Genomic DNA, 26,276 nt, shown 5'->3' with positions numbered 1-26,276 from the left:
AAAAAAAAAAGGAGGGGGGTGCCTGGGTGGCTCAGTCAGTTGAATGTCCGACTTCAGCTCAGGTCATGATCTTGCGGTTCATGGGTTTGAACCCTATGTTGGGCTCTGTGCTGACAGCTCAGAGCCTGGAGCCTGCTTTGGATTCTGTGTCTCCCTCTCGCTATGCCCTTCCCCTGCTTATGTTGTGTGTGTGTCTCTCAAAAATAAATAAACATTAAAAAATTTTTTTAAAAAAAGAAAATAGAGCAGGATTTCCACAGTGGGCAAATCCCCATGAGGTCCTCTGAGCACAATTTTCAGAGGTACCAGAAATTTTACTACAATTTAGCAGGCAAATGCTTGACTCCCCTCCTGGGGACTGATTCTCATCAGTAGAGATCCACAGCAGGTGTAGGGCCCCCAACTGGAGTCACAGCATGTTCACTTACTAGGGCAAGCACTCTACCTATGTTCTCAATTCAGGAGCCATCCAGCTCTCAAGAAAAAAACCTATTTTTCCTTTAAAAAAAAAATTAAGTGTAGGGTTTTGTTGTTTTATTTTAATGTTGTGCATCGATCACCAAAATCCAAAAGGGTTTTTTTTGGGTGGGGGGTGTTTTTCATTTTAGAGAGAGAGAGGGTGAGCACGTGTGAGCAGGGAAGAGGGGGAGAAGGGGAGGGAGAGAATCTTAAGTAGGCTTCACGCTCAGCATAGAGCCCGACACAGGGCTTGATCCCACAATACTGGGATCATAACCTGAATGGAAATCAAGAGTCAGACACTCAAACAGCTGAGTCACCCAGGTGCCCCAAAATCCAGTTTTAAAACATTTCCAATAACTCTCCAAGTTCCCCCAAGTCAGAACACAATCAATCTCCATTCCCATCCCTTTCCCCAGACAACCACTCACCAATTTTCTACATATAAATTTGTCTTCTCAGGGGCGCCTGGGAGGCTCAGTCCGTTAACTGTCCAACTTCGGCTCAGGTCATGATCACGTGGTTCATGGATCTGAGCCCCTCCTAGGGCTCTGTGCTGACAGCTCAGAGCCTGGAGCCTGCTTCAGATTTTGTGTCTCCCTTTCTCTCTCCCCCTCCCCTGCTCACGCTCTCAAAAATAAACATTAAAAATTCTTAAATTTGTCTTCTCAGTATATTTCATACAAATGGAATTATACAATGTCTGGCTTCTTTCACTGTGCATAACTATTTTGAGATTCATCCGTGTTGAGGTATGTATCAAGAGTTCATTCCTTTTTATTGCTGAGTAATATTCCATTGTGTGAATATATCAGGTTCAACTTATCCCTTCTTCACCTCTTGATTGACATTTGGATCATGTCCAGCTTTGAGCAATTACAAATAAAGCTGCTATGAATATTTGAGTCCAAGTCTTTGTACAAACATACAATTTCTTTTCTCTTGGGAAAAATAGCTAGGCATGGAATGGCTGGATCATATGGTAGATATATGTTTAAATTCTTTTCCAAAGTTGTACCATTTTATATTCCAACTGGTAATATAGTGGACAAGAACTTCAGCTCCTACATAGCAGGTCATGATTTAGTACAATCACTCTATTAAATTTAGGTATTTTAGGGATGCCTGGGTGACTCAGTCGGTTAAGCGTCCAACTTCGGCTCAGATCATGATCTCACAGTTTGTGAGTTCGAGCCCCACATTGGGCTCTGTGGAGCCTGGAGCCTGCTTCAGATTCTGTGTCTCCCCATCTCTCTGCCCCTCCCCAGCTCGCACTCTGTCTCTATCTCTCTCAAATATAAATAAACATTTAAAAATAAATAAATTTAGGTATTTTAAAAGGTGGATAGTGGTATCTCATTTGATTTTAACTTTCACTCCCTTAATGATTAATGATGTCTGCATCTTTTCAAGGGCTTGATAACCATCTATATATTTTCTTTAGTGAAGTGCTGGCTTAAAATTTTTGCCCACTGTTGTAAGTTGTTTTCTTATTACACTGAGTTTAGATAGTTCTATATATATTATGGATACAAATCCTTTACCAGGTATGTTTTACAGATATATTTTTCCTATCTGTGGCTTTTTAAAAATTCTCTTAATAATGTCTTTCAAAGAAACGTTTTAAATTTTGACCAATTGCAAATTTCAATTTGTTCTTTTGTTCAATTTATCAAAAAACCCTTTGCCTAATCCAGTATCACGAAGGTTCTCCCAAGTTATTTTCAAATTTAATAGTTTCAGGCCTTACATTTATATCTATGGTCTAGTTGGAGTTAATTTCTGGATAAAGTGCAAGGTATGGATTACAGTTGTTTTCTTCTGGTTTTGGTGTGGGTTTTGTTTTGTTTTTTTGGTTTTGTAGGGGTTTGTTTTCTTTTTAACATATGGCTATCCAATTGTCCTACCACCATTTGTTGAAAAGATTATACATTCTCCACTGAATTGTCTTTGCCAAGTTTGTGAAAAGACAGTTGCCTGTACATAGATTTATTTTGGACTCCCTTCTATTCCATGGATCTATTTGTCTATCTTAATGTTAATGCCACACTGTCTTAGCCTTTTATTTTTACCTTAAAAATATTTTTATTAGGGTAAGTTCCAAACATATAGGACAGTAGAAAAACAGTATAATGAGTTCTCAGGTACCTGTCAACATATGGCCAGGCTCACTTTGCTTATATCCCCACTATTTCACCACCCACATTATTGTGAAGTCAATTCATCACTACAATTTCAACTGTAAATATTACAGTATGCATCTCTAAAAAACCCTTAAAAAACACAACCACAATACTATCGGTATACCTAGAACATTATCAACAATTTCTCAGAGCATCAAATATCTAGTCATTGTTCAAATTTCCTATTCAATTTTTTTTTTAGTTTCTTTGAATCAGAATCCAACTAAAGTCCTACATAGTATGATTAGTTGATGTATCATTTTTGTAAGGTAGAGAACATTAAATGTAAATGTGCCATAATTTGTTTTTCCAGTTTTATTGAGATATAATTGATATACATTGCATAAGTTTAAGATGTATAACATAATGATTTGATATATGAATATATTGCAAAATGATTACCACAATAAGTTTTGACATCCATTACTTCACACGATTATAATTTTTTTGTCCTTGTGATGTGAATTTTTAAGATCTCTTAGCAACTTTCAAATAATAATCTATCATTGTTAACTCTAGTCATAAAGTTGTACTTTACATCCCCAGAACTTATTTAACTGCATACTTTAGCTTTATTCAATATATGGTTTATCCTGGAGAATGGTCTAGGTGCACTTGAAAATGTATTCTAGGGGCACCTGGCTGGCTCAGTCGGTGGAGCATCTGACTCTTGATCCCAGGGTTGGGAGTTTAAGCCCCACGTGGGCGTGGAGCTTACTTTAAAAGAAAGAAAGAAAATGTATTCTGTAGATGTTAAGTGTTAAATGTCAGGTCACGTTGGTTGATAATGTTGATCAAATCTATATCTTTGCCGATTTCTGCCAAGTTGTTCTACCAATTACTGAAAGTGGATTACTGAAATCTCCAACTACTGTAACTGAACCGTCTATTTCTATTTCTTCTTACATCTTAGAGCTCTACTGTTGAAAGCACATACATGTATAATTGTTATAACTTTTTTTTAACATTTATTTATTTTTGAGAGGCAGAGAGAAACAGCACAAGTTGGGGAGGGGCAGAGAGAGAATGAGACACAGAATCCAAAGCAGGCTCCAGGCTCCAAAGAGCCCAATGCAGGGCTCCAACTCACAAACCATGAGTTCATGACCTGAGCCAAAGTCGGACCCTTAGCCAACTGAGCCACCCAGGTGCCCCTAATTTTACATCTTTTTGATGCACAGACCTTTTATCATTATGAAATGTCCCTTTCTGTCTATAGTATTTGTCTTAAAATTTATTTTTTGCCTGACATTAACATAGTACTGTAAGTCTCTTATGGTCACTATTTGCATGGTGTATATTTTTCTATCCCTTTACTTTCAACATACTTGTATCTTTGGATCTAAGGGCTGTTTCTTGTAGACAGCATATAGTTGAGTTCTGTTTTTATCCAATCTGACAATTTGTACTCTCATCCAATCACACTTAATGGAATTATTGATGTGTTCAAAACTATTCCTACTCTATTTATTTTCCAAATGTCTCATATATTTTTTACACTTCCGTTCTCTCTTCATTGCCTTTTCTGTGTTAAATAATTATTTTTAGTATGTCATTTTAATTTCTGATTTTTGGTTTTTTGTTTTTTAATTTTTTTTTAACGTTTATTTATTTTTGAGACAGAGAGAGACAGAGCATGAACAGGGGAGGAGCAGAGAGAGAGGGGACACAGAATCTGAAACAGGTTCCAGGCTCTGAGCTGTCAGCACAGAGCCCGACGCGGGGCTCAAACTCACAGACGGTGAGATCATGACCTGAGCCGAAGTCGGACGCTTAACCAACCAAGCCACCCAGGCGCCCCAAATTTCTGATTTTTGAATTACATTTTTTAGCTACTTTCTTAGTGATTGCTCTACAGATGACAAAATGCATCACAACTTATCACAATCAACTTCAAAACAATACTAACTTCATTCCTATAAATATAGAAACTTTGCTTGAATAGATCTCCTTTTCCTTCCTATTCCTTTGTCCTATTAGTGTCAATATGTATGACAATGTATGTAATGTATAGTGATTATAATACAGCATTATAATTATTGTTTTATACAATCTTATTTTTAATAACATTAGGAGAAAAAATATATTTATGTAGCTTTTTATATTAACCTACATATTTCCTATTCTCAGCACTTTTCGTTTCTTCTTGTAGACTTAAGTTACTGATATTACTTTCTTTCAGCATGAAACATTTCATTTGGTTTTCTTGTAAGGTAGGCTTGCTAGCAATAAATTCTGGGTTTTTTTTTTCTTTTTTATCTAGGAATGTTCTTATTTCATCTTAATTTTGGGAAGTTAGTTTTGCTGCATAGAGAATTCTTGGTTGACAGTTTTATTTCCTTTCAGTACTCTGTTTTCTGAGGTCCAATATTTCTGGTGAGAAGTTGTCCATTAATCATGTAATTGTTCTCTTATATATCCTGAGTCATTTTTCTCTAGCTGTATTCAAGATTTGCTTTTTGTCTTTCAATAATTTGACTATGATGTGTCTAGGTATGAATCTTTTTATATTTATTTTACTCAGAGATTTCAAAATACTTCTATCTGTACATTAATGATTTTCAACAAATATTGGAACTTTTGGCCACTATTTTTCAAATTTTTCTTATGCTTATTTTCTTGTGTCTTTCTGGGATCTCCATTACACTTATGTTAACACATTTGCTGTGGTCCAACAGGTCTTTGAGGCTCTGTGCTTTTTTCTTTAATCTTTTTACTCTCTTTTCTTCAAAATGTTTGGTTTCTACTTGTCTGTATGCAAGTTCAGTAATTCTTCTGCCATCTCATATCTACTTAAGTCCCACTAGTAAGGTTTTTTGTTTCAGTTATTATACAGCTCAATTCTGGGACTCCCATTTTATACAACAATTTGTAGGATTTTATTGAAATTTTCTAGAGTCACTGGCATCATTAAACAATTTAACATCTGGAGCACTTAGAATCAATTTCTACTGACTGTTACTGTTTGTTTGTTTGTTTTTCCCCCCCATGGCCATGAGTTGTAGTTTCTTACTTGCTTTTGCATGTCTAATATTTTTGGTCGAATACTAGCCATTTTAGATAACATACTGTAACAACTCTGAATTCTGTTATTTTTTTTCCCCTTGAAAGTGGCAGTGGTTGTTGGGTTTCTCTCGTAACTTGCCTAGGCTAAAAATCTCTAAAATCTGCCTCCCCAGCAATATATAGCCAAAGAATTCTCTGTTCAGTTTTTTCCTTTAGTTGTTTTTACCTCTAAGCTTGGCCTTTTGGGGGCCACTCTGTATCTACATAGCTAAGTATTCAACAAAAGACAGGTCATAAATTATAATCAAACATCTTGAGCCAATAAAATCTCTATTCTCTGTTAATGGATCTATGTGTGGGCTGGGGAATGCATTAAAAGTTCAGTTTTAGGTTTAGGTTCTGTTCAATACAGGATATGTGAAGATCTTATCAAGTCTGCTATGGCTGCATCATCTTCCAGAACTTCCTGTTAAATCCCCAGATAATTTTCCAGTTCATTTCTTGCGTGAAACAGACTCACAACCTCAGTCTTAAGGGAGCTATTGATCTCCTGTTCCTTGCCATCAATAGCACCACTCTAACTTGAAAAAGGTCCAAATCATGTGAACTCCTCTAGCAGCGGTAGCAACAAAGGTGCTGGCTTTCATGGCCTTCTGTTCCCTCACTCAACTACCTCATTAACAGAGACAGGTAGGGATAGTAACAGCCTAAGGCAACACACCACAGGTTTGTACTATTCTTACCTGCAATTTGGTAGTTTTCTTAAACAAATGTGTGGTTTATTATATGACTCTGGTCTATTTTTAGAGAGGAGAAATGGTTATTTTGACAGTTTTGATGAGGTTTATAGTTGCTTTTGAGGGATAGGATTTGTTGATCTCTTTACTCTGTCATAATAGAAGTAAATCTTCAACCTTTTCATTTTAACACTTATATTTATTTCAGTCTCGCTCCTTGTTTTATCTTTTTAATGTTTATTTATTTATTTTGAGAGAGAGAGAGTACATGGAAGAGAGAGCTGGGAGGGGAAGAGAGAGGATCTCAGGCAGGCTCTGTGCTGCCAGTGCAGAGCCCGACATGGGGCTCGATCCCACAAACCATGGGATCATGACCTAAGCCAACATCGAGAGTTGGACACTTAACCAACTGAACCGCCTAGGTGCCCCTTGCTTGTTTTAAATGCTCATATTGATCACATAGATGTAAAAGTGCTTTGAAATGTTAAAAGTAAATATAAGTTGAAGATATTTTGATTAGTTTTTATGAAACTGCCTCTACCCTTTCTGGTGTAGAGCTTAGGAGATTGTATGTAGGTCCTCCTTGTGACATTAGATCACAGTAAAGGACCTGTAAATGGAAAGGTAAGAAGAAAGGAAAAGAAGTAAGAAAAGACAAGAAAGCCGTCAAAAGGGCCTGAGAAAGGAAGAGATCTAAGCAAATAAAGGGGTAACCAACCTGTGTATAGTAGATAGTGAAGATGGCATGGGATCTGCTGCTGGCTTCATGAACATGAGTGGCTGCTGTGATTCTGTGTACATAAAGGAAGACAATTAGGATAGGTATTGTTTACGCACGGTGGATCCTTAAGAATCCATGGGGAACACAAGAAGTGTTAGTGTCGAGGTTCACAGGTGAGAATCACAAAACATCCATATTTAGTCCAGTTTAGTTAGGAGAGTGGTCCAAAGATGGCAGAAGCAGCATTCTAGGTATGGATATCTGAGAATAAAAGGCAGTGTAGCATCATATTAAACCACATTAGGACATTTTTAAGCAAAAGCAGCAAAAATCAGAGTTGAAAAGGGGAATACTAGAGTGTCGCCAACCTGGAAGAATATCCCCAAAATAGACCCATTTAAAGAAAACAAGAGGAAATAGAGAGCTTGTTGGAGAAGCCTCAAAGAAAAAGTAAAATGTGATTAAACACTAAATATTAATGCTGTAGTGTCAGAAAGGGATTTGAAATGAGATCCTGAATTATGTCAAAGTCATACTTAAGCAAGGTGGAATCCATAACCTCCTTTAGAATTCATTGAAATATTAATCCTTAAAGACAGAAGAGTCTTCCCTTCATCTAAATCTAAGTCAATCATGTTTCAGTTTAAGACCATCTTACTGACTTCTGTTCTCAGAGGAGCTGGAGAATGGAAGAAGAGTCAAACTCCAAAGACAGGTCTCATGATTCAAGGATAAAGAGGAAAAAGTGAAGCCTGACACTTAAAAATCAAGGAACACAGGGTATCCTGAAGACCAGAGTCAAGGTCCTCCAGGATAGTTCCATGAAACCTAAGGAGTAGAATGTCAAACTTAAAGTTCTTCTTTTGGGGCCCCTGAGTGGCTCAGTCAGGTGAGCATCTGACTTCGGCTCAAGTCATGATCTCAGGGTTTGTGAGTTCAAGCCCCATATCGTGCTCGCAGCTGTGAGCACACAGCCTGCTTCGGATCCTCTGTCCTCCTCTCTCTGCCCCTCCCCTGCTTGCATGCTCTCAAAAATGAGTAAAACATTTAAAAATTAAAAAATAAAGTTATTCTTTTATGGTCAATTAACTTGGACATGCTATTAATAGGGTAAATAGAAGACTAAATCCCAACATTTTTCCCAGGTAAAAAAGTCTGTTCTTTCAGGCATATACTAGTAACAGTCTCAGTATTTCCTAGTAACCAACAATATGGAATGTTATCTTACAATAGCTTTTAGGAGAGTCGACAGCACTTATTCATAGCAGATTCAAAACAGTCTTTTTTTAGGTATCCTTTACAAATATATCAAACTAGAAGAAAAATGGTTTTCTGAAACATTTTAAACTATACTGGTTCTTATCTCTATCAAGCCTACAGAAAGAACAATGCAGGCAAGAATCTTTCTTTAGTCAAAATAGCAAAAATTGTGTATTCTAAGACAAAGCACAGAGTAACTCTGGGCTTACTGCCTAATATTATTATATCCAGAACAAACTCCAGCCTATCGACTAGTGAGAAATGCATGAAATCTTAGCTACTGCCCCTTCCGCTGGGTACATTACTGTTCTGAGAAAGGTCTCCTGATTGTGAATGCGGGAAGCTACAGAGAGAAGTATAATCATATACTCCAAAAGGGAGATGAGAACACAGGAAAGAAGAATGAGGCTGAAAGAAGGACAGCAACAAATAAACCTGTTACCTGTTTGCTATTCCCTCCTCCAAGAGTTGAATTACTTGCTTATAGTTGGTAACTACATGTTGAGATAAACCTATCAGATTTGTGAGGGAGGAAAAAGCAAAATAAATAAAATGTTTGATAAAGTTTAACTTCTTCCTGTAGGTCATTAACTTTACCCTATTTTATATAATTTGATAGACAAGAATAAGAGACCTTGACTAAATTCATTAAGATAATAAATTAAATCCACAAATATTTATTGGAAGCCTATTGTCAGGCATTATGATAGGCTCTGGAACCACAGGTCTCTGCCCTCACAGAAAATATAGTCTAGAATTCATACAGTGGTTCTGCTAACAACAACAAAAACAACAGCAATTCCTTACAATTTAGCTACATAGAGTATAAGAAAAGATTTTATATTCCCTCACATTTGGCCCTCACAAAATTTCTGAGGTAAACAGATGCTATGTGCCCCACCAGACGGCAGACTCAATTTGGCATGCAAAACATACAGTACACATGTCCCTATGCAAACACAGTTTACAAGCGTAAGAAGTTATACTATACAAAACCATATGGCCAAATGCCATAGGAGTAGAAGAGATAATAAATGCTAAGGCGATCAGAGGAGTGGCCAGGGCAGGCTCCATGAAGGAAGTGAGACTTGAATTTAGTCACAGAATAGGTAGGCTTTAGATAGGTAAAGAGGAGCTTAAGGATATGAATGCAAGTCTTTATGGGTCGTTAGTGACCAAATCAAAAAGTGCCTTCACAACTGAGTCAGAGATTCAGGAAAAAAGTAACTTCACTGGCTCATTGCTGAATACAATTAGGCTACAAATTAGCAAAGCAATTTCAACACTGCCTGGATTTCTTTATTTTAAGAAATTATTGGTAAAGCCACAATGAGTTATCACCTCACACGTGTCAGAATGGCTAAAATCAAAAACACAAGAAATAACAAGTGTTGGCAAGGACATGGAGAAGAAGGAACCCTCGTGCACTGTTGGTAGGAATGTAAACTGGTGTGGCCGCTGTGGAAAACAGTGTGGAGGTTCCTCAAAAAATTAAAAATAGAACTACCATATGGCCCAATAATTCCACTATTTACTCATAGAATACAAAAATTTTTTTTTATTTTTTATTTTTTTAATGTTTCTCTATTTGGAGAGAGAGAGAGAGAGAGAGAGCGCGCGCACGATCAGAGGAGGGGCAGAGAGAGAGGGAGACAGAATCTGAAGCAGGCTCCAGGCTCTGAGCTGTCAGCACAGAGCCCAATGTGGGGCTCAAACTCACCAAATGTGAGATCATGACCTGAGTAGGAGTCAGATACTCAACCGACTGAGTGACTCAGGGGCCCCAAGAACACAAAAATTCTAATTTGAAAAGATATATGCACCTCTGTGTATTGCATTATTTACAATAGCCAAAATATGGAAGCAGCCTAGGGTCCATCGATAGACGAATGGATAAAGGAATTGTGGTATAAGGGCGCCTGGGTGACTCAGTCAGTGGGCATCCTACTCTTGATTTCACCTCAGGTTATGAACATGGAGTTGTGGGATCAAGCCCCAAGCTGGGCTCCACACTGAGCATACAGCCTGTTTGGGATTCTCTTCCTCCCTCCCTTTGCCCCTCTCGCCTGCTTGTTTTCTCTCTCTCTCTCAAAAAAACAAACAAACAGAAATTGTGGTGTATATATATATACACAATGGAATATTGCTCAGCCATAAAAAAAAGAATGAAATCTTGGGGTGCCTGTGTGGCTCAGTTGGTTGAGCATCCGACTTCAGCTCAGGTCATGATCTCGCAGATCATGAGTTCAAGCCCTGGGTCGGGCTCTGTGCTAACAGCTCAGAGCTTGGAGTCTGCTTTGGATTCTGTGTCTCCCTCTCTCTCTGCCTCTCCTGCTCATGCTCTCTCTCTCTCTCTCTCTCTTTCTCTCAAAAATAAATAAACATTAAAAGAATTTTTTTAAAGAATGAAACCTTGTGGGGCGCCTGGGTGGCCTGGGCATCCGACTTCGGCTCGGGTCATGATCTCGCAGTCCGTGGGTTCGAGCCCCGCATCGGGCTCTGTGCTCAGAGCCTGGAGCCTGTTTCGGATTCTGTGTCTCCCTCTCTCTGTGCCCCTCCCCTGTTCATGCTCTGTCTCTCTCTGTCTCAAAAATAATTAAACGTTAAAAAAAAAATTTAAAAAAAGAAAAAAAGAATGAAACCTTGCAACAACATAGATGAAGCTAAGAAGTATAATGCTCAGTGAAATAAGAAAGAAAGACAAACACCATATGATTTCACTCATATGTGGAATTTAAGAAACAAAACAAAAGAACAAAGGGGAAAAAAAGAGACAAACAAAAAAACAGACTCTTAAACTATAGAGAACAAACTGATGGTTATCAGAGGGGAGGTGGTTGGGGAGATGGGTGAAATAGGTGATGGAGATTGTAAGTACCCTTATCATGATGAGCCCTGGGTGATGTATGGAATTGCTGGATCATTATATAGTACATGTGAAACTAATATAACACTGTATGTTAACTATACAGGATATAAACTAAAATTTAAAAAATAAGATTTTTGGGGCGCCTGGGTGGCTCAGTCGGTTAAGCATCCGACTTCAGCTCAGGTCACCATCTCGGGGTCCGTGAGTTCGAGCCCCGCGTCGGGCTCTGGGCTGATGGCTCATTGCCTGGAGCCTGCTTCCGGTTCTGTGTCTCCCTCTCTCTCTGCCCCTCCCCCGTTCATGCTCTGTCATCTCTGTCTCAAAAATAAATAAACATTAAAAAAAATTAAAAATAAATAAATAAAAATAAAAAATAAAAAATAAGATTTTTTAATGAAATAAAATAATAAATAAAAAAGAAATTATTATTATTTAGATGTTATAATTAGTTTTATGGTTATGTTTTTTTTTTAATCTTTATCTTTTAGGGCTACATACTAAAATATTATAGACGAATTGATGAGACATACACAATTTGCCTTAAAACAACACAGAATGAGGGAAAGTAGACAGGAATATAGGTACAGCAAAACTGGCCAGGGGTTAATGATTATTGTAACTGGGTGATGAATACATGGGGGTTCATTATATTAGCCTATTTTTGTGTGTGTTCAAAATTCTCTCTAATAAAAAGTTTTAAAAATTGTGGTAATGGTAAGTGAGATAACACAAATCAATCCTTCCAGTACAAACTATTAGAAAAATCTGGACAAGTAATATTAAAGACATACTTTTTGAGGCACAGAGGGATACCCAGATATTAAAAATTTTCTGGCCATATACTGGGCGAAGATGGAAGCCCAGAGAAAAGAGGCCAGCATCTGGGGACACTTTTCCTCTGAGGTCAGTTGCCAGATCTTGAGGGGATATGACTCAGAGCAGTTCCCTTGACAACCTCACTGGTCTAGAGAAACCCAGACTGCAGTCCAGATCCCACCCACAGTTGCCCTATAGAACACCACTTGAGCTGGAAACCCAAAGGGCTAAAACACAGGAATAAAAGAGTTAGAAGTACATAGCCTTTGAAGGGTTTGCAACGCAGCTTTGAACGTTGCCAAAACTTAAATTGGACTGAGGTGATTCTGGATCACTAGCATATGCAGAAACCTGGACAAATAAAGAGAAGTCTTCTGCATAGAAAGATATCATTGTCCTACACCTTCAAATTATTTCTAGAAAAAAATTTAGCCAACACTATCTGGCACAAAATTGTAACAAACCAAACATCCAAGTAGATCTGGCAATAAATAAATGAAAACCAGCAAAAATAATAGGCAATATAAAAGAATTATTCACCATGATCTAGTGGGATTCATTCCTGGGCTGTGGGGCTGGTTCAACATTCGCAGATCAATCAATGTGATACATCACATTAGTAAAAGAAAAGATAAGAATCATATGATCCTGTCAATCGATGCAGAAAAAGCATTGACAAAATTCAGCATCGTTTCTTAATAAAAACCCTCGAGAAAGTCGGGATAGAAGGAACATACTTAAATATCATAAAAGCCATTTATGAAAAGCCCACAGCTAATATCATCCAATATGGGGAAAAACTGAGAGCTTTCCCCCTGAGGGAAACATGACAGGGATGTCCACTCTCACCGTCGTTGTTAAACATAGTGTTGGAAGTTCTAACATCAGCAATCAGACAACAAAAGGAAATCAAAGGCATCAAAATTGGCAAAGATCAAGTCAAGCTTTCACTTTTTGCAGATGACATACTACTACATGGAAAACCCAATAGACTCCACCAAGTCTGCTAGAACTGATACATAAATTCAGCAAAGTCGCAGGATACAAAATTAATGTACAGAAATCAGCTGCATTCTTATACACTAATAATGAAGCAACAGAAAGACAAATAAAGAAACTGATCCCATTCACAATTGCACCAAGAAGCATAAAATACCTAGGAATAAACCTAACCAAAGATGTAAAAGATCTGTATGCTGAAAACTATAGAAAGCTTATGAAAGAAATTGAAGATACAAAGAAATGGAAAAACATTCTGTGCTCATGGACTGGAAGAATAAATATTGTTAAAATGTCACTACTACCCAAAGGTATCTACACATTCAATGCAATCCCAGTCAAACTAGCACCAGCATTCTTCTCGAAGCAGAAGCAATCCTAAAATTTGTATAGAACCACAAAAGACCCCAAATGGCCAAATTAATATTGAAGAAGACCAAAGCAGGAGGCATCACAATCCCAGACTTTAGCCTCTACTACAAAGCTGTAATCATCAAGACAGCATGGTATTGGCATAAAAGAATTTTTTTAAATAAAAATTTAAAAAAATAATAATAGGCAATATAAATGCAAGAAAAATTCAGACCTTGGGGTTATGGTAACTTTAAAGTAACTCTGCTTACTATTTTCAAGGAACTAAAAGCAAGATTATAAAACTTCACAGAAAACTGGAAATTGTAATGAAAGGATCAAATGGAGATTTGGGAAATAAAAAGTACTACAGTGAAAATAAGAATTCAATATCTAAGCTTAATAGCAGGTTAGATACAACTGAAAAAAAAAGTGAGTAGAAACATAGGTCAGAATCATATATACCCAAAATAAAGCACAGAAAGACAAAATATAAAAAATATAGACAAGAGGGTAAAAATCATAGCACAGATAAGGAAATGGTCTAACATACCTGTAAGTGGAGTTATAGAAGGAAAAGAGTGGAAAAAAAGCAATATTAGAATAAATAACGACTAAAAAATATCCACAACTGATAAAGGGTCATTAAACAGCAGACTCAAGAAGCCCAGCATGTGCACGAGGTGGACACCCACATGAGAAAGAGGACAGCAATGGCAAGGAGACAGATCACATGTAGGAAGGTAGATCAAAGAAGTATCTCCCCTGTTAGATAAAGGAATTACAAATATGGAAAGAGAGAAATCCAGAACGAACTGTGCTGTGTTGGACTGCAATTAAAGGTACTGGTGTGAACACAGATTACTTAGCTCTGTCCACTCAGAGGGACATTTGGGCATACATAGCACCCAGACCCTAGCTTCTAAATATTATTCTCCACTAAAAAGGAACAGGACTCCTGGGAGAAATGGCTGATTCCAAGACTGAGGCAAAGAAAGTAGATGGGCCTGGAATATCTCTGTGCTAGAAAACAAGGAGATGCTCAAAAAAATAACAGTGATGTGTCAAAATGTCACAGAAGCGTACTCAAAGAGGATTCCTGAGTGCATCAAAATAAAAAAATCACAGTAAAAGAAGATAACCCAGGGGCGCCTGGGTGGCACCGTCGGTTAAGCGTCCGACTTCAGCAGGTCACGATCTCGCGGTCCGTGAGTTCGAGCCCCGCGTCAGACTCTGGGCTGATGGCTCGGAGCCTGGAGCCTGTTTCCGATTCTGTGTCTCCCTCTCTCTCTGCCCCTCCCCCGTTCATGCTCTGTCTCTCTCTGTCCCAAAAATAAATTAAAAAATGTTGAAAAAAAAAATTAAAAAAAAGAAGATAACCCATTGGATAAAATAGGAAACCATGAATCTAAACTGAAATAAATAAATTGAAAGTTAGATGACGATGGGATATGTACATGATTTCACAGTACTGCCCCACAAATACTTGTTGATCACAAAAGGAAAATAGCAATTTCAGAGTGAAAAAGGCTGGCAGATATCACCTTAAATATCATAAGTAATGGGGCACATTAAAACTGTATACTACTTGATGGCTGTCAAAGTTCATGAAAGTTAAAGAGAGACCAAGGAAACTTTCCAGACTAAAGAGTCCCAGAGAGACAAACTAAATGCAATCTGTGATTCTCAAATGGGCAATTATCAGGATAGTTAGGGAAACTTAAATGGGTTTTAATGATTAGATGGTAGTAACATGCCAAAGTTAATCTCCTGATTTCGGTGGTTGTGCTGTGATTATACAGGAGAACATTCCTATTTGGAGGAATGGAGGGAAAATACCCTAAAATAATCAGGGGAGATGGGTCATTAGGTTCGCAATTCACTCTCAAATGGTTCAAGAAAAAAAAGGTCTTTACACTGTACTTGCAACTTTTTAAAAAGTTTAATTTGTTTCAAAGTTAAAAAACAAAAAATTTAGGAGTGCCTGGGTGGCTCATTCGGTTAACCATCTGACGGTTTCAGCTCAGGTCATGGTCTTATGGTTCGTGGGTTCAAGTCCCAAATTGGGCTCTGTGCTGGCGGATCACAGCCTGCTTGGGATTCATTCATTCTCTCTCTCTCTCTCTCTCTCTCTCTCTCTCTCTCTCTCTCCCTCCCTCCCTCTCCCTCCCCCCCCCCCCCCCCCCCCGCTCATGCTCTCTCTCCCTCTCAAAAAATAAAAAATAAAAAAAACTCTTGTAAAACTTTTAGAAAAAAAAGAGAATTCCCTTAATCTGCTATGGCAATGTTTCTCAAATCTGGTCCAAAGACTGGGGCCAGTTCTCAAATTGTTACTGGTATGTAATGAGACAGAAACAGAAATGAGAGTTTTAAGAACTTTTATAACAATATGAAAAATGATTTTATATCTTTTGAATTGGTAAAAAGAATTTGAGCTTATAATCAAGATGTCTTTCTCATTTTTCTAGTAATTCATCTTTTTTTTTAAGATTTTATTTTTAATCTCTACACCCAAGGTGGGGCTCAAACTCACAGTCCCAAGATCAAGAGTTGCATGCTCCTCCAACTGAGCTAGCCAGGCACCCCTAATTCATCTTTACTTTATCAAGGTTTTGGTTTGCCATAGATTGGAAATTTTTTTTAAAAACCTGGTCCTATATTTTTGCTATATTTTTATAAGTATGTGATAAAGAATATTTATTAAAAACAAACACTATTGCAAATATCATACCTAATGGTAAAATGTTGAAGCTTTCCTCTGGGGACAAGATTAAAAACTGCTAGCACTTTAATTTAATATGGTACCAGAGGTCCTGGTAAGTGCAGAAAGGCAAGGGGAAAAAAGGTTTAAGAATTAAATTTTTTTAAAAAAAGAATTAAAAAGAAAAAAAACAAACATGTAGATTGAACACATAGAATATTAAAAAAAATTTTTTTTCAGAAACCCAATTACCTACCTCCAACACCTTCTACTTTGCACCTTATCCCTTTATGTTAAGATAAAGGCCAAGGCAAAAACATAATACTGTCCTTTTCTCACTTAGATAATACTTCAGACCCTATAACCACTAGCCTCTGATGTGTGCTTTGGGCAGAACTTTGTACGTTTCAGATTTGAACTTACTCTGTCATCTAATTAATAAACTTTTTAATGGAAGGTAATGGGCTACCCCCTTCCTTTCCTTTGATTTAGACAACTCTCAAGTTTCAGCTCACAATTCTGAACTAGAAGTGTAAGTTCTTATATTTTCATATTTCCTATGGCACCCTGAATAGTATAGGCATCTAGTAGGTACTCAATAAATTCCCAGAGAATTGGTTTCAAAGCAGAAACCACTTTCCACTTTGGAATCACATTCACAGAATGTATGAGCCCAAAGATGGAGGTACACAGACACGTATATAGGCAGGCAGGTAGGCAGATAATGTAAATAAATGAAGAAAGCAAATGTTTAAAAAACTAAAAGTAAAAAGTTTGCTGTAATGCCATCAGAGAGTAGTAAGGGGAATAATAGTTCAGTGTGACTATTCAGAGTCTTAGCTTCCAAGGCTGGTTCTGTACAACTTAAGTTCAAGGCTCCTTCATTGAGAAATGGGAGGAATGTTGACCTTTATTTGTCATGATTTGAGAAAATGCCAATCAACTTTAAGAAACATGTAACCCAAAGGAGGGGCGCCTGGGTGGCTCAGTCGGTTAAGCATCTGACTTCGGCTCGGGTCATGATCTCACGGTCCGTGAGTTCAAGCCCCGCATCGGGCTCTGTGCTGACAGCTCAGAGCCTGGAGCCTGTTTCAGATTCTGTGTCTCCCTCTCTCTCTGCCCCTAACCCGTTCATGCTCTGTCTCTCTCTGTCTCAAAAATAAACGTTAAAAAAAAAAAAAAAATTAAAAAAAAAAAAAAAAGAAACATGTAACCCAAAGGAGCTAAGAGACTTTTTGCTGGGTTAGAATTATTTCCTACCAACCATCCCCCCTCCCCCTGAGGGTTCACTCCATGAAGGTATCCAAAAGAGCCCTGAGATTTCAGTCCAGTTCCTGTCACTGACCTTGGGTTTATGACCCAAGCTGAATGACTATGCATAAGTTCCTACCTTCTCCGGGTTTCAGGTGCAATGCCAATCAAAGAATCTATGATCACAGGTCTCCCTGATGTACAGGATTCTGTCCCACTCATCTCCTCCTATTCTAGGCAATGTTCCCAGTTCCAACCATGCCCCAGTGAGCTGTGTGATTTGGGAATATCCCCTAGCTTCTTGTAGCTTCATTTTAGCCTTTGTGCAATGGGAACACCTGGACTGTGTCTGAGGTTTCCTCTACTTCCCCACCACACACACACACACACACACACACACACATTAAAATAAAACACAAAGGTGAGAAACTGTGACACTACTGCATCAACTCCTGGTCTGCCCTCAAAGTATTGTTTTACACAGAAATACATATCCACACAGTTTTACAGAGTAAACTCCACTGGCTCTTGGGAAAGCAAATGGCATTTTTGTTGTTTCCAGGCTGCTGTTTATGATGGAACATTTGGGAAAAGACAAAGGTAGCAGAATCAGTGACTGGTACACCTCCACCGGTCATGCCCTGGTCAAAGAAGAGACCAACTCTTGATGTCTGATATAACTCTCTTTTGTCAGGATTTAAATTAGCATATCTCTGAAGGAATAGGAGCATAGAATTTGAGTGTTATTTTTTTATAGCGGCCTGAAAGGGTAAAAACTTCCTCCACAAAAGAACACAACTGTTTCTACTTAATATTAAGACCTAGCCTAATGGAATAAGACAAATGGTACCAAACACCAAGTATCAGCACTCAATGAGGAAGCAGTTCTGACCCATGCTATGTGTGACATCTCCTCATTTCCCTATCACCACCAGTGGAAGACAAAGTACTCAGAAAAGGAGAATGCCTGACCTGGGAGTCAGTCCAGGCCCTGCTGGACCTGGCACCACAGACCCAACCTTATACCATGCCACTTTCCCTCTCATCCACCATGCTTTAGACATATCGGTCTCCTTGTAATCACCCAGCCCTTCTCTCAGGGCTTTTGCTCATGGTGCTCCTTCTACCTGAGTCACTCTTCCCCTTGCTACACCATTCTTCACGTGACTGGCTTCTGAATCTCCTCACATAAGTGTTTCCTGACCACGCTATGCAGATGGACTGCCTACACTGCCCAATGCTCTTTTCCATCATGACATCTATTTATTTTTTATTAGCTTTTTATCACTACTTTAATTGTTTGTTTTCTGCCTCACCCCCCACAAGATTGTAAGCCTGCCTCTGAGGGCAGGATTGTCTTTTTTGTTTATTGCTATATATCCAGCATCTAGTACAGCAGGTGGCACATAGTAAGTATTCACTATACATCTGTTATATGAATCAGTGACCATTAGGAAAGCTTCTCAGAATTCAGTTTGGTCTCAGACTTCCAGGACCACAGTGGCTCACCTTGTACATAGGGCCCCATCTCTGGGTGCTCCCTGACCCGCAGACTGTAGGACTTTTTTTGATCAGATTGCTTCAGCAGATCCCGCACTCGTTCATTATAGATTTCCAGAAAACTAAAGACATGTAGAACAAAGCACGTAATTACATTTTGAAAAATGGGGACATCTTTTCAAAATTACATTGTGAAAAAAAGGCAACATATTAGATTTGGAAAAAAGTAGGGGAAACACTAAGCCAAGAATCAGAAGGTTCTAATTCTTGATCCAGTTCTACCTCTGACACTCTAAGACCTTGGCCATGCCAAGGAGCCCCACTGAGTCTCTTTCTACATGTGCACAATTGTGCTGCTAGCGTTAGCTGTCATCACTTGACAGTCTTAGGTTTACAATGTCAGCGCTGACTCAAATTTAGCCTTCAGGAGGCTATTTCAGCATGGTTTTAGGATGCTGCCACCAGCCTTTATCTTGATCAGGCCACCATACCGCAAAGTCTAAAGGCTTATTTCTTAAGTGATTTTCAAATATGATCTTTGAGCTCTTATTATTCTGTGATGGCATCTTGAGAGCCAGTGTTGAGCAATGAGGACAGTTAAATGAATAAGATTCTGGTCCCTACCCCTAATTTAAGTAGGACAATTCTCATTTCACCTGTTTTATACACAGCAATTCTGGTTAACATATGCTGTATCTTATAGGTATCTACTAGCATTTCATTCCTTTTCAAAATAACAACATAGCTGGGCATCTGGCTGGCTCAGCTGGTGGAGCATACAACTCTTGATCTTGGGGTTGTGAGTTCAAGCCTCACGCTGGATGTACAGATTATTTAAAAATAAAATCTTTAAAATAATAACAAAATAGCTACAACTCTTAATTAAAATCAGCAAAGATTTTGTTAAATAAGAAAACATAATTTGGATGTAAATTTTAATAAATAAAAAATTAAATTAAAAAAAAAAAGAAAAGAAAACAAACCTCACAGAAAGGTCTTCCTCATCAGAACACAGATGTTTGCCTGTGAAGCCAGTGACCAGAAAAAAAGGCTCCAGATCAGAGCTGAACACTATGCACATTCTTATAAACTGTTTCTTCTTAACCTTCCCAGATTTGGACACAGGAATCCCAGATGTCTCTCAGAGTAGTGGTTCCCAGATTTCATGGCCAATAAATATGTACATGTTCACAGACACACATATACATGTCTAAAAATTTTACTTTGAAACTTAAAAAAATGTATAAATAATGTTCACTATCACTTAATTTTTAAAAAGGGCATTTATTCTTTTTTGGGATGATGAAATGTTCTGGAATTAGTAAGGATGACTGCACAACCTTGTAAATATAAAAAAAAGATCACTGAACTATACACTTTGGAGGCATGAATTTTATGGTATATGAATTATGTCTCATGTTTTTTAAAAAGGACATTGAACACCAAAAAAACAGAATACCAAAAATTAAGGGCAATTGGTAACCTTGCACCAACATTTTCGCTACAGGCTGGTTAAAACTTCATATGGGAGTAATCAGCACTGTCTTGGAACTAGAGCTTAGGAACTACTGACCCAAAGAACAACCTACTGGAGCTGCAAGAGAAATTCCAACAGCTGGTGTTAAACTGTAAGGAAAGTGAAGAAAAGGAACCCAGATAGCCAGGGCAAGCTGGTCCACAGAAAACACCTGTTTAAGCCTGGGGATAGGAATTAAGATTCCTACAACCCAAAGATCTAAGTATGTTTCTCATCACTCTATACTGCAAAATATTTCTGCTGTGACTTTTCTCCATCCCTCTAGATGACTCTTGAAGCAAAGAGAGGACAGCTGAACATGCTACAATTTGGAGTAGAAACGGAAATATCTTAGGCCCTAGGGCCTGACAGGTTCTTACCTTACTTTTATCCTACAAGAGGAAGGCAGTGGGGCATAGTCTTCCTCCCTGATGAAGAGACCCTGCACAAACCAGAGGGTTGGAGTTCACTGAAGGGAGTGTACAAAGGAGGTGTACTTTGAGAGGATCTAGTCAAAATAGAATCTATACCTCACATATCCGTGGCGTCAACCCAACAGAGGCCTAGAGAAGAGAAGAAAGGAAAGCATTACTGTTCACTTACAGTGAAGCTCTCCCACAACAACCAGGAACCAAGGTTGGCAGGGGGATGGGCACATGGGTTCCCTGTGCTACCTCTTCGTTTTAGGCAGGTTCACTGGAAGTATGTAGAAGATTCTATTTGCCTGTACTCTCAGGAGACACTCACGGGAGGAATGTACCAGCTGAGAGGCAGATCACCACCGTAAGAAGGAAGAGTGGAGAAGCTAACAAACACAGGTACCTGCTTTCATGCAATAAAGATTACATCCTTCTTGGATAAACCTATTTACCACGGCAGGCCCTCCCAAAACACTTCTATCCCTACACATAGAGAACTATACATATACATTTAGGGGGCGCCTGGGTGGCTCAGTTGGTTGAATGAAAACTTTGGCTCAGGTCATGACCTCACAGTTTGTGAGTTCATGCCCCACATTGGGCTCACTGCTTTCAGTGCAAAGCCCACTTCGAATCCTGTCTCCCTCTCTCTCTGCCCCTCCCCTGCTTGAGCTCTCTCTCTCTCTCAAAAATAAACATTAAAAAAATTAAAAAATAAAATAAAATACACATGGGGGTCTGGATGACTCAATGGGCTAAGCATCTGAATCTTGATTTCGGCTCAGGTAATGATCTCCCAGTTCGTGGGATCCAGCCCCATGATGGGCTCTTCATTGACAGTGCAGAGCCTGCTTGAAATTCTCTCTTCCTCTCTCACTGCCCATCCTCACACACTCTCTCTCTCTCAAAATAAATAAATTAAAAAATAAAATAAAATAAAGCACACATTTAGGGAAAAGTAGCTTCTTTTTTCATTTTAGACCCATTGTTAACATGTATGTAGGTTAAAGCTTTTATACCCGTGGTGTAGTCAGCATTTTCTCTTAATTTCAAATATATAAAGTCACACTAAACCACAGACATAGTAGCAATGAGCTGAGCCCAAGGCAGCAGGGGTAATCTTTTTTTTTTAATGTTTTTTTTTTTTAGGTTGTCTTTCTACTTTATTATTTTTAGCACAAAAATGTTTAATTTTAAGCAAGTCCAATTTATCTGGGGGTTTTTTTCTTGCCACTTGTGATTTTGGTGCAGTATATCTAAAGTCATTGCCTAATTCAACGTCACAATGATTTACTTCTATTTTGTTTTGTTTTCCAAAAAAACCCTACAATTTTAACGCTTAAATTTAGATCTATGAATGATGTTGAATTATTTGTAGTTATGAGGTAGAGTTCTAGCATCTTTCATTTGCATGAGTGTATCTAGTTGTCCCAGCAACATTTTTTGAAAATACTATTCTTTGCCCATTGAATTGTCTTGGCACACTTGTGGAAAGTTTAAGAGTTTGTTTTTCTATTTTCTTCCATTGATTTATATGTCAATCCTTATAAAAGGTCCACACAATCTTATTTAGTTTATCTTTCTAGTAAATGATGAAGTCAAGGAGTATGAAACCTCCAAATTTGTTCTTTTTCAAAACGTCCTGAGACCCTTTAATTTGCATATGCATTTTAAGATTAGCTTCCCAATTTCTACAAAAAAAATGGTAGCTGGATTTTTTTTTTAATTTCTTTTTTAAAATTTACATCCAAGTTGGTTAGCATACAGTGCAATAATGATTTCAGGAGTAGAATCCAGTGATTCATCCTCTACATATAACACCCAGTACTCATCCCAACAATTGTCTTCTTTAATGCCTCTTGTTCATTTAGCCCATCCCCGAACGCACAACCCCTCTGGCAACCCTCAGTTTGTTCTCTATATTTAAGAGTCTCTTATGGTTTGTCCCCCTCCCTGTTTTTATATTATTTTTGCTTCCATTCCCTTATGTTCATCTGTTTTGTATCTTAAATTCCACATGAGTGAAGTCATATGATATTTGTCTTTCTCTAATTTTGCTTAGTATACCTTCTAGTTCCATCTACATTGTTGCAAATGGCAAGATTTCATTCTTTTTGATTGCCAAGGAATATTCCATCGTGTGCGTGTGTGGTATGTATGTGTGTGTATATGTGTATATGTGTATATGTGTGTATATATATATATATATATATATATATATATATATCCACACACACATCTTCTTTATCCATTCATCTGTCAATGACATTTGGGCTCTTACCATACTTTGGGTATTATCGATGGTGCTCCCATAAACATTGGGGTGCATGTGCCCCTTTGAAACAGCACACATGTATCCTTTGGATAAATACGTAGTACTGCAATTGCTGGGTCACAGGGTAATTCTATTAATTTTTTTGAGGAACCTCCATACTATTTTCCAGAGTGGCTACACCAGTTTACATTCCCATCAGCAGTCCAAAAGGATTCCTTTTTATCTGCATCCTCACCAACATCTGTTGTTGCCTGAGTTGTTAATTTCAGCCATTCTGACTGGTGTGAGGTGGTATCTCATTGTGGTTTTGATCTGCATTTCCCTAATGATGAGTGATGTTGAGCATTTTTTCATGTATTTGTTGGCCATCTGGATGTCTTCTTTGGAAAAGTGTCATGTCTTTTGCCCATTTCTTCACTGGATTATTTGTTTTTTTGGGGTGTTGAGTTTGATAAATTCTTTATAGATTTTAGATACTAACCCTTTACCTGATATGTAACTTGCAAATATCTTCTCCCATTCTGTTGGTTGCCTTTTAGTCTTGCTGTTTCCTTCCCATGCAGAAGTTTTTTTATCTTGATGTGGTCCCAAGAGTTCATTTTTGCTTCTGTTTCCCTTGCCTCCAAGACGTGTTGAGTAAGAAGTTGCTGTGGCCAAGGTCAAAGAGGTTTTTGCCTGCTTTCTCCTCAAGGATTTTGATGGCTTTCTCTTATGTTTAGGTCTTTTATCCATTTCGAGTTTATTTTTGTGTACGGTATAAGAAATAATGTTTATTTTTCAGAGAGCATGCTCATGAGAGAGGGGGAGGGGCAGAGAGAGAGGGCGACAGAGAATCTGAAGCAGGTTCTGTGCTGTCAGTGCAAAGCCCGACATGGGGCTCAAACTCACGAACTGTGAGATCATAACCTCAGCGAAAGTCAGATGCTCAACCAACTGAGCCACCCAGACACCCCTGGGGGGTAATCTTTCAGAAGGAATAATGTCCCAGATAATGTCCATGTGTAGTGTTATTTGCCACCTGCCCCACCAGTTCAACTAACCAAGGTACTCCTAAACATAAAACAGAGGTGTGCTTAAGGACCTCTACCCTCCCAATTTTCCATGACAAAGGAAGGTTCTCAAAAGTCCTTCATATTTCTGAAAGTTCCATCCCAGCAGCTGGTCCTCCTGCTTCTCTCCAACACTCAGATGGAACACATAGCCCCATTTCTGCACAGCCCTAGGCAGCACTTAAGATTCAGTCTGTCTCATCCACTCCTAAGGTGTTAAAAAGCTTCAAGCGACGAACTTGGAAATGATATGAGAAATTCAGCACTGACAAGGTCTGCTTCATCAAAGGGAGTTGTAAAATTCTAAGGTTCTTCAGGTTTAATAAGGAAGGGCTAATTATTCAAAGTTCACTTTTCAATTAAAGTGCTAAGAAACCCAATCTTAATACAGAAGAGAGCCCATTAAATCTTATTAAACTTGACTGTTAAATTCATATTCTAGCTCTCAGTAGCAAGGACATTTGAGATTCAGGCTTGCTGTGGCAACAGAAAGAGATATATTTCAATACCAACACTCACTGGGGTCCCCAGCATGGTATATGTCTTCCCAGAGCCTGTCTGCCCATAGGCAAAAAGGCATATGTTGTAGCCTTTGGCAGCTCCAGACAGTACTTCGGTTCCCAAATCTTGGAACACCTGTAACAACAAAAGTAAAAAGCATGTCACTATAGTCCTTCCCATAGCATATTGAGGGACCATATCATTTTAAAATTTTCAATGTCGGAGAGGGAAGATGGCGGCGTAGGAGGACGCTGGGCTCACCGCGCGTCCTGCTGATCACTTAGATTCCACCTACACCTGCCTAAATAACCCAGAAAACCGCCAGAGGATTAGCAGAATGGAGTCTCCGGAGCCAAGCGCAGACGAGAGGCCCACGGAAGAGGGGCCCCTCCTGAAGTGGATCACCTAAGGAGAAGCGAGCTAAGCCTGCCCCTCCTGCCCCCGTGCACCTTGCCTACCCACCCCAGCTAATCCCCAGCACCACAAGCCTGGCAGTGTGCAAGTAGCCCAGACGGGCCACGCCACCCCACAGTGAATCCCGCCCCTAGGAGAGGGGAAGAGAAGGCACACACCAGTCTGACTGTGGCCCCAGCGGTGGGCTGGGGGCAGACATCAGGTCAGACTGCGGCCCTGCCCACCAACTCCAGTTATAAAATTTTCAATGTCTAGCCTTGTGCCCAACACACAGTAAGTGTGTTAAAACACATTTGAATGAATAAATTTTCCCTAGCAAACTTTTTCTGAAACTGAATTTGTTCTTGTAAAATCATAGGGAATTAATAGTCATGTGTACTTGAAACACTTTATAATATTTTGGATTAAAAAAACCCAGGGGTGGGGTGACTGGGAGGCTCAGTCAGTTAAGTGTCCAACTCTTAACTTGGGCTCAGGTCATGATCTTGTGGTTCGGAAGTTTGAGCCCTACATCAGGCTCCACGTAGATGGTGCACAGCCTACTTGGGATTCTCTCGGAGTCTCCCTCCCTCTTCCTCTCTCTCTCTCTCTCTCTCTCAAAATAAATAAATAAACTTAAAAAAAATAACCCTGGGGTGCCAGGTTGGCTCAGTTGGAAGAGCACGTGACTCCTAACTTCAGGGTTGTAAGTTCAAGCCCCATATTGGGTGTAGAAATAACTTAAATAAATAAAACTTAAAAAGAAATTAAAAAAAAATAACCCAGAGTAGTGACATATGGAATTGTTCAATCACTATATTGTACCCCTGAAACTAATATAATACTTTATGTTAACTAACTAGAATGAAAATAAAAACTTAAAAAAAAAAGAGCTGTATTTACACTTCTTATCACACATAAAGGTTGAGGTAAGGTTGATACTATTTGTGGATCTATTTACCCATCCTCTCTCCAAACTTGTGGTAGTAGTATAGAAAAGTAGGGTTGGAGCTTGTTATTTAAAGAGAGAGGATTCATGTAAAATATATTTTTTAGTAGGGCCTAACATTAGGGAAAGTTCTTAAAATGATTTCTCTTCCTCTAAACAGCTACCTATAGTTTAATTATTAAGAACACAGGCTTTGGGGGGTGCCTGGGTGGCTCAGTCAGTTGAGCATCCAACTTCGGCTCAGGTCACAATCTCACAGTTTGTGAGTTCGAGCCCCACATTGGGTTCTGTGCTGACAGCTCAGAGCCTAGAGGCTGCTTC

General features: G+C 38.7%; 1 protein-coding gene across 6 annotated transcripts in view; it reads right to left on the bottom strand.

Moving 5' to 3' along the window:
* The window catches only part of STARD9 (StAR related lipid transfer domain containing 9), a 120,486-nt gene that overhangs the window by 47,335 nt on the left and 46,875 nt on the right, over window positions 1–26,276 (bottom strand). For 4 of the 6 annotated variants that reach the window (XR_007453802.1, XM_049613455.1, XM_049613458.1 and 1 more), the window contains exons 4-9: window positions 24,632–24,748; window positions 20,900–20,932; window positions 20,750–20,811; window positions 18,863–18,975; window positions 8,809–8,878; window positions 7,104–7,176 (exon numbers count right to left, since the gene is read on the bottom strand). Coding sequence is in view for 5 of the 6 variants with exons in the window: in XM_049613455.1 (XP_049469412.1) it covers window positions 7,104–7,176; window positions 8,809–8,878; window positions 18,863–18,975; window positions 20,750–20,811; window positions 20,900–20,932; window positions 24,632–24,748 (468 nt within the window). In the remaining variant the exon portion in view is untranslated. The other 2 variants (XM_049613457.1, XM_049613459.1) reach the window with 2 other exon arrangements.

Source organism: Panthera uncia, assembly GCF_023721935.1.
Source record: "Panthera uncia isolate 11264 chromosome B3 unlocalized genomic scaffold, Puncia_PCG_1.0 HiC_scaffold_1, whole genome shotgun sequence".
In the NCBI taxonomy this organism is placed as follows: Eukaryota; Metazoa; Chordata; class Mammalia; order Carnivora; family Felidae; genus Panthera; species Panthera uncia.
Note: the sequence above shows the minus strand (reverse complement) of the source record. Positions and strands in the feature narration are given on the sequence as shown.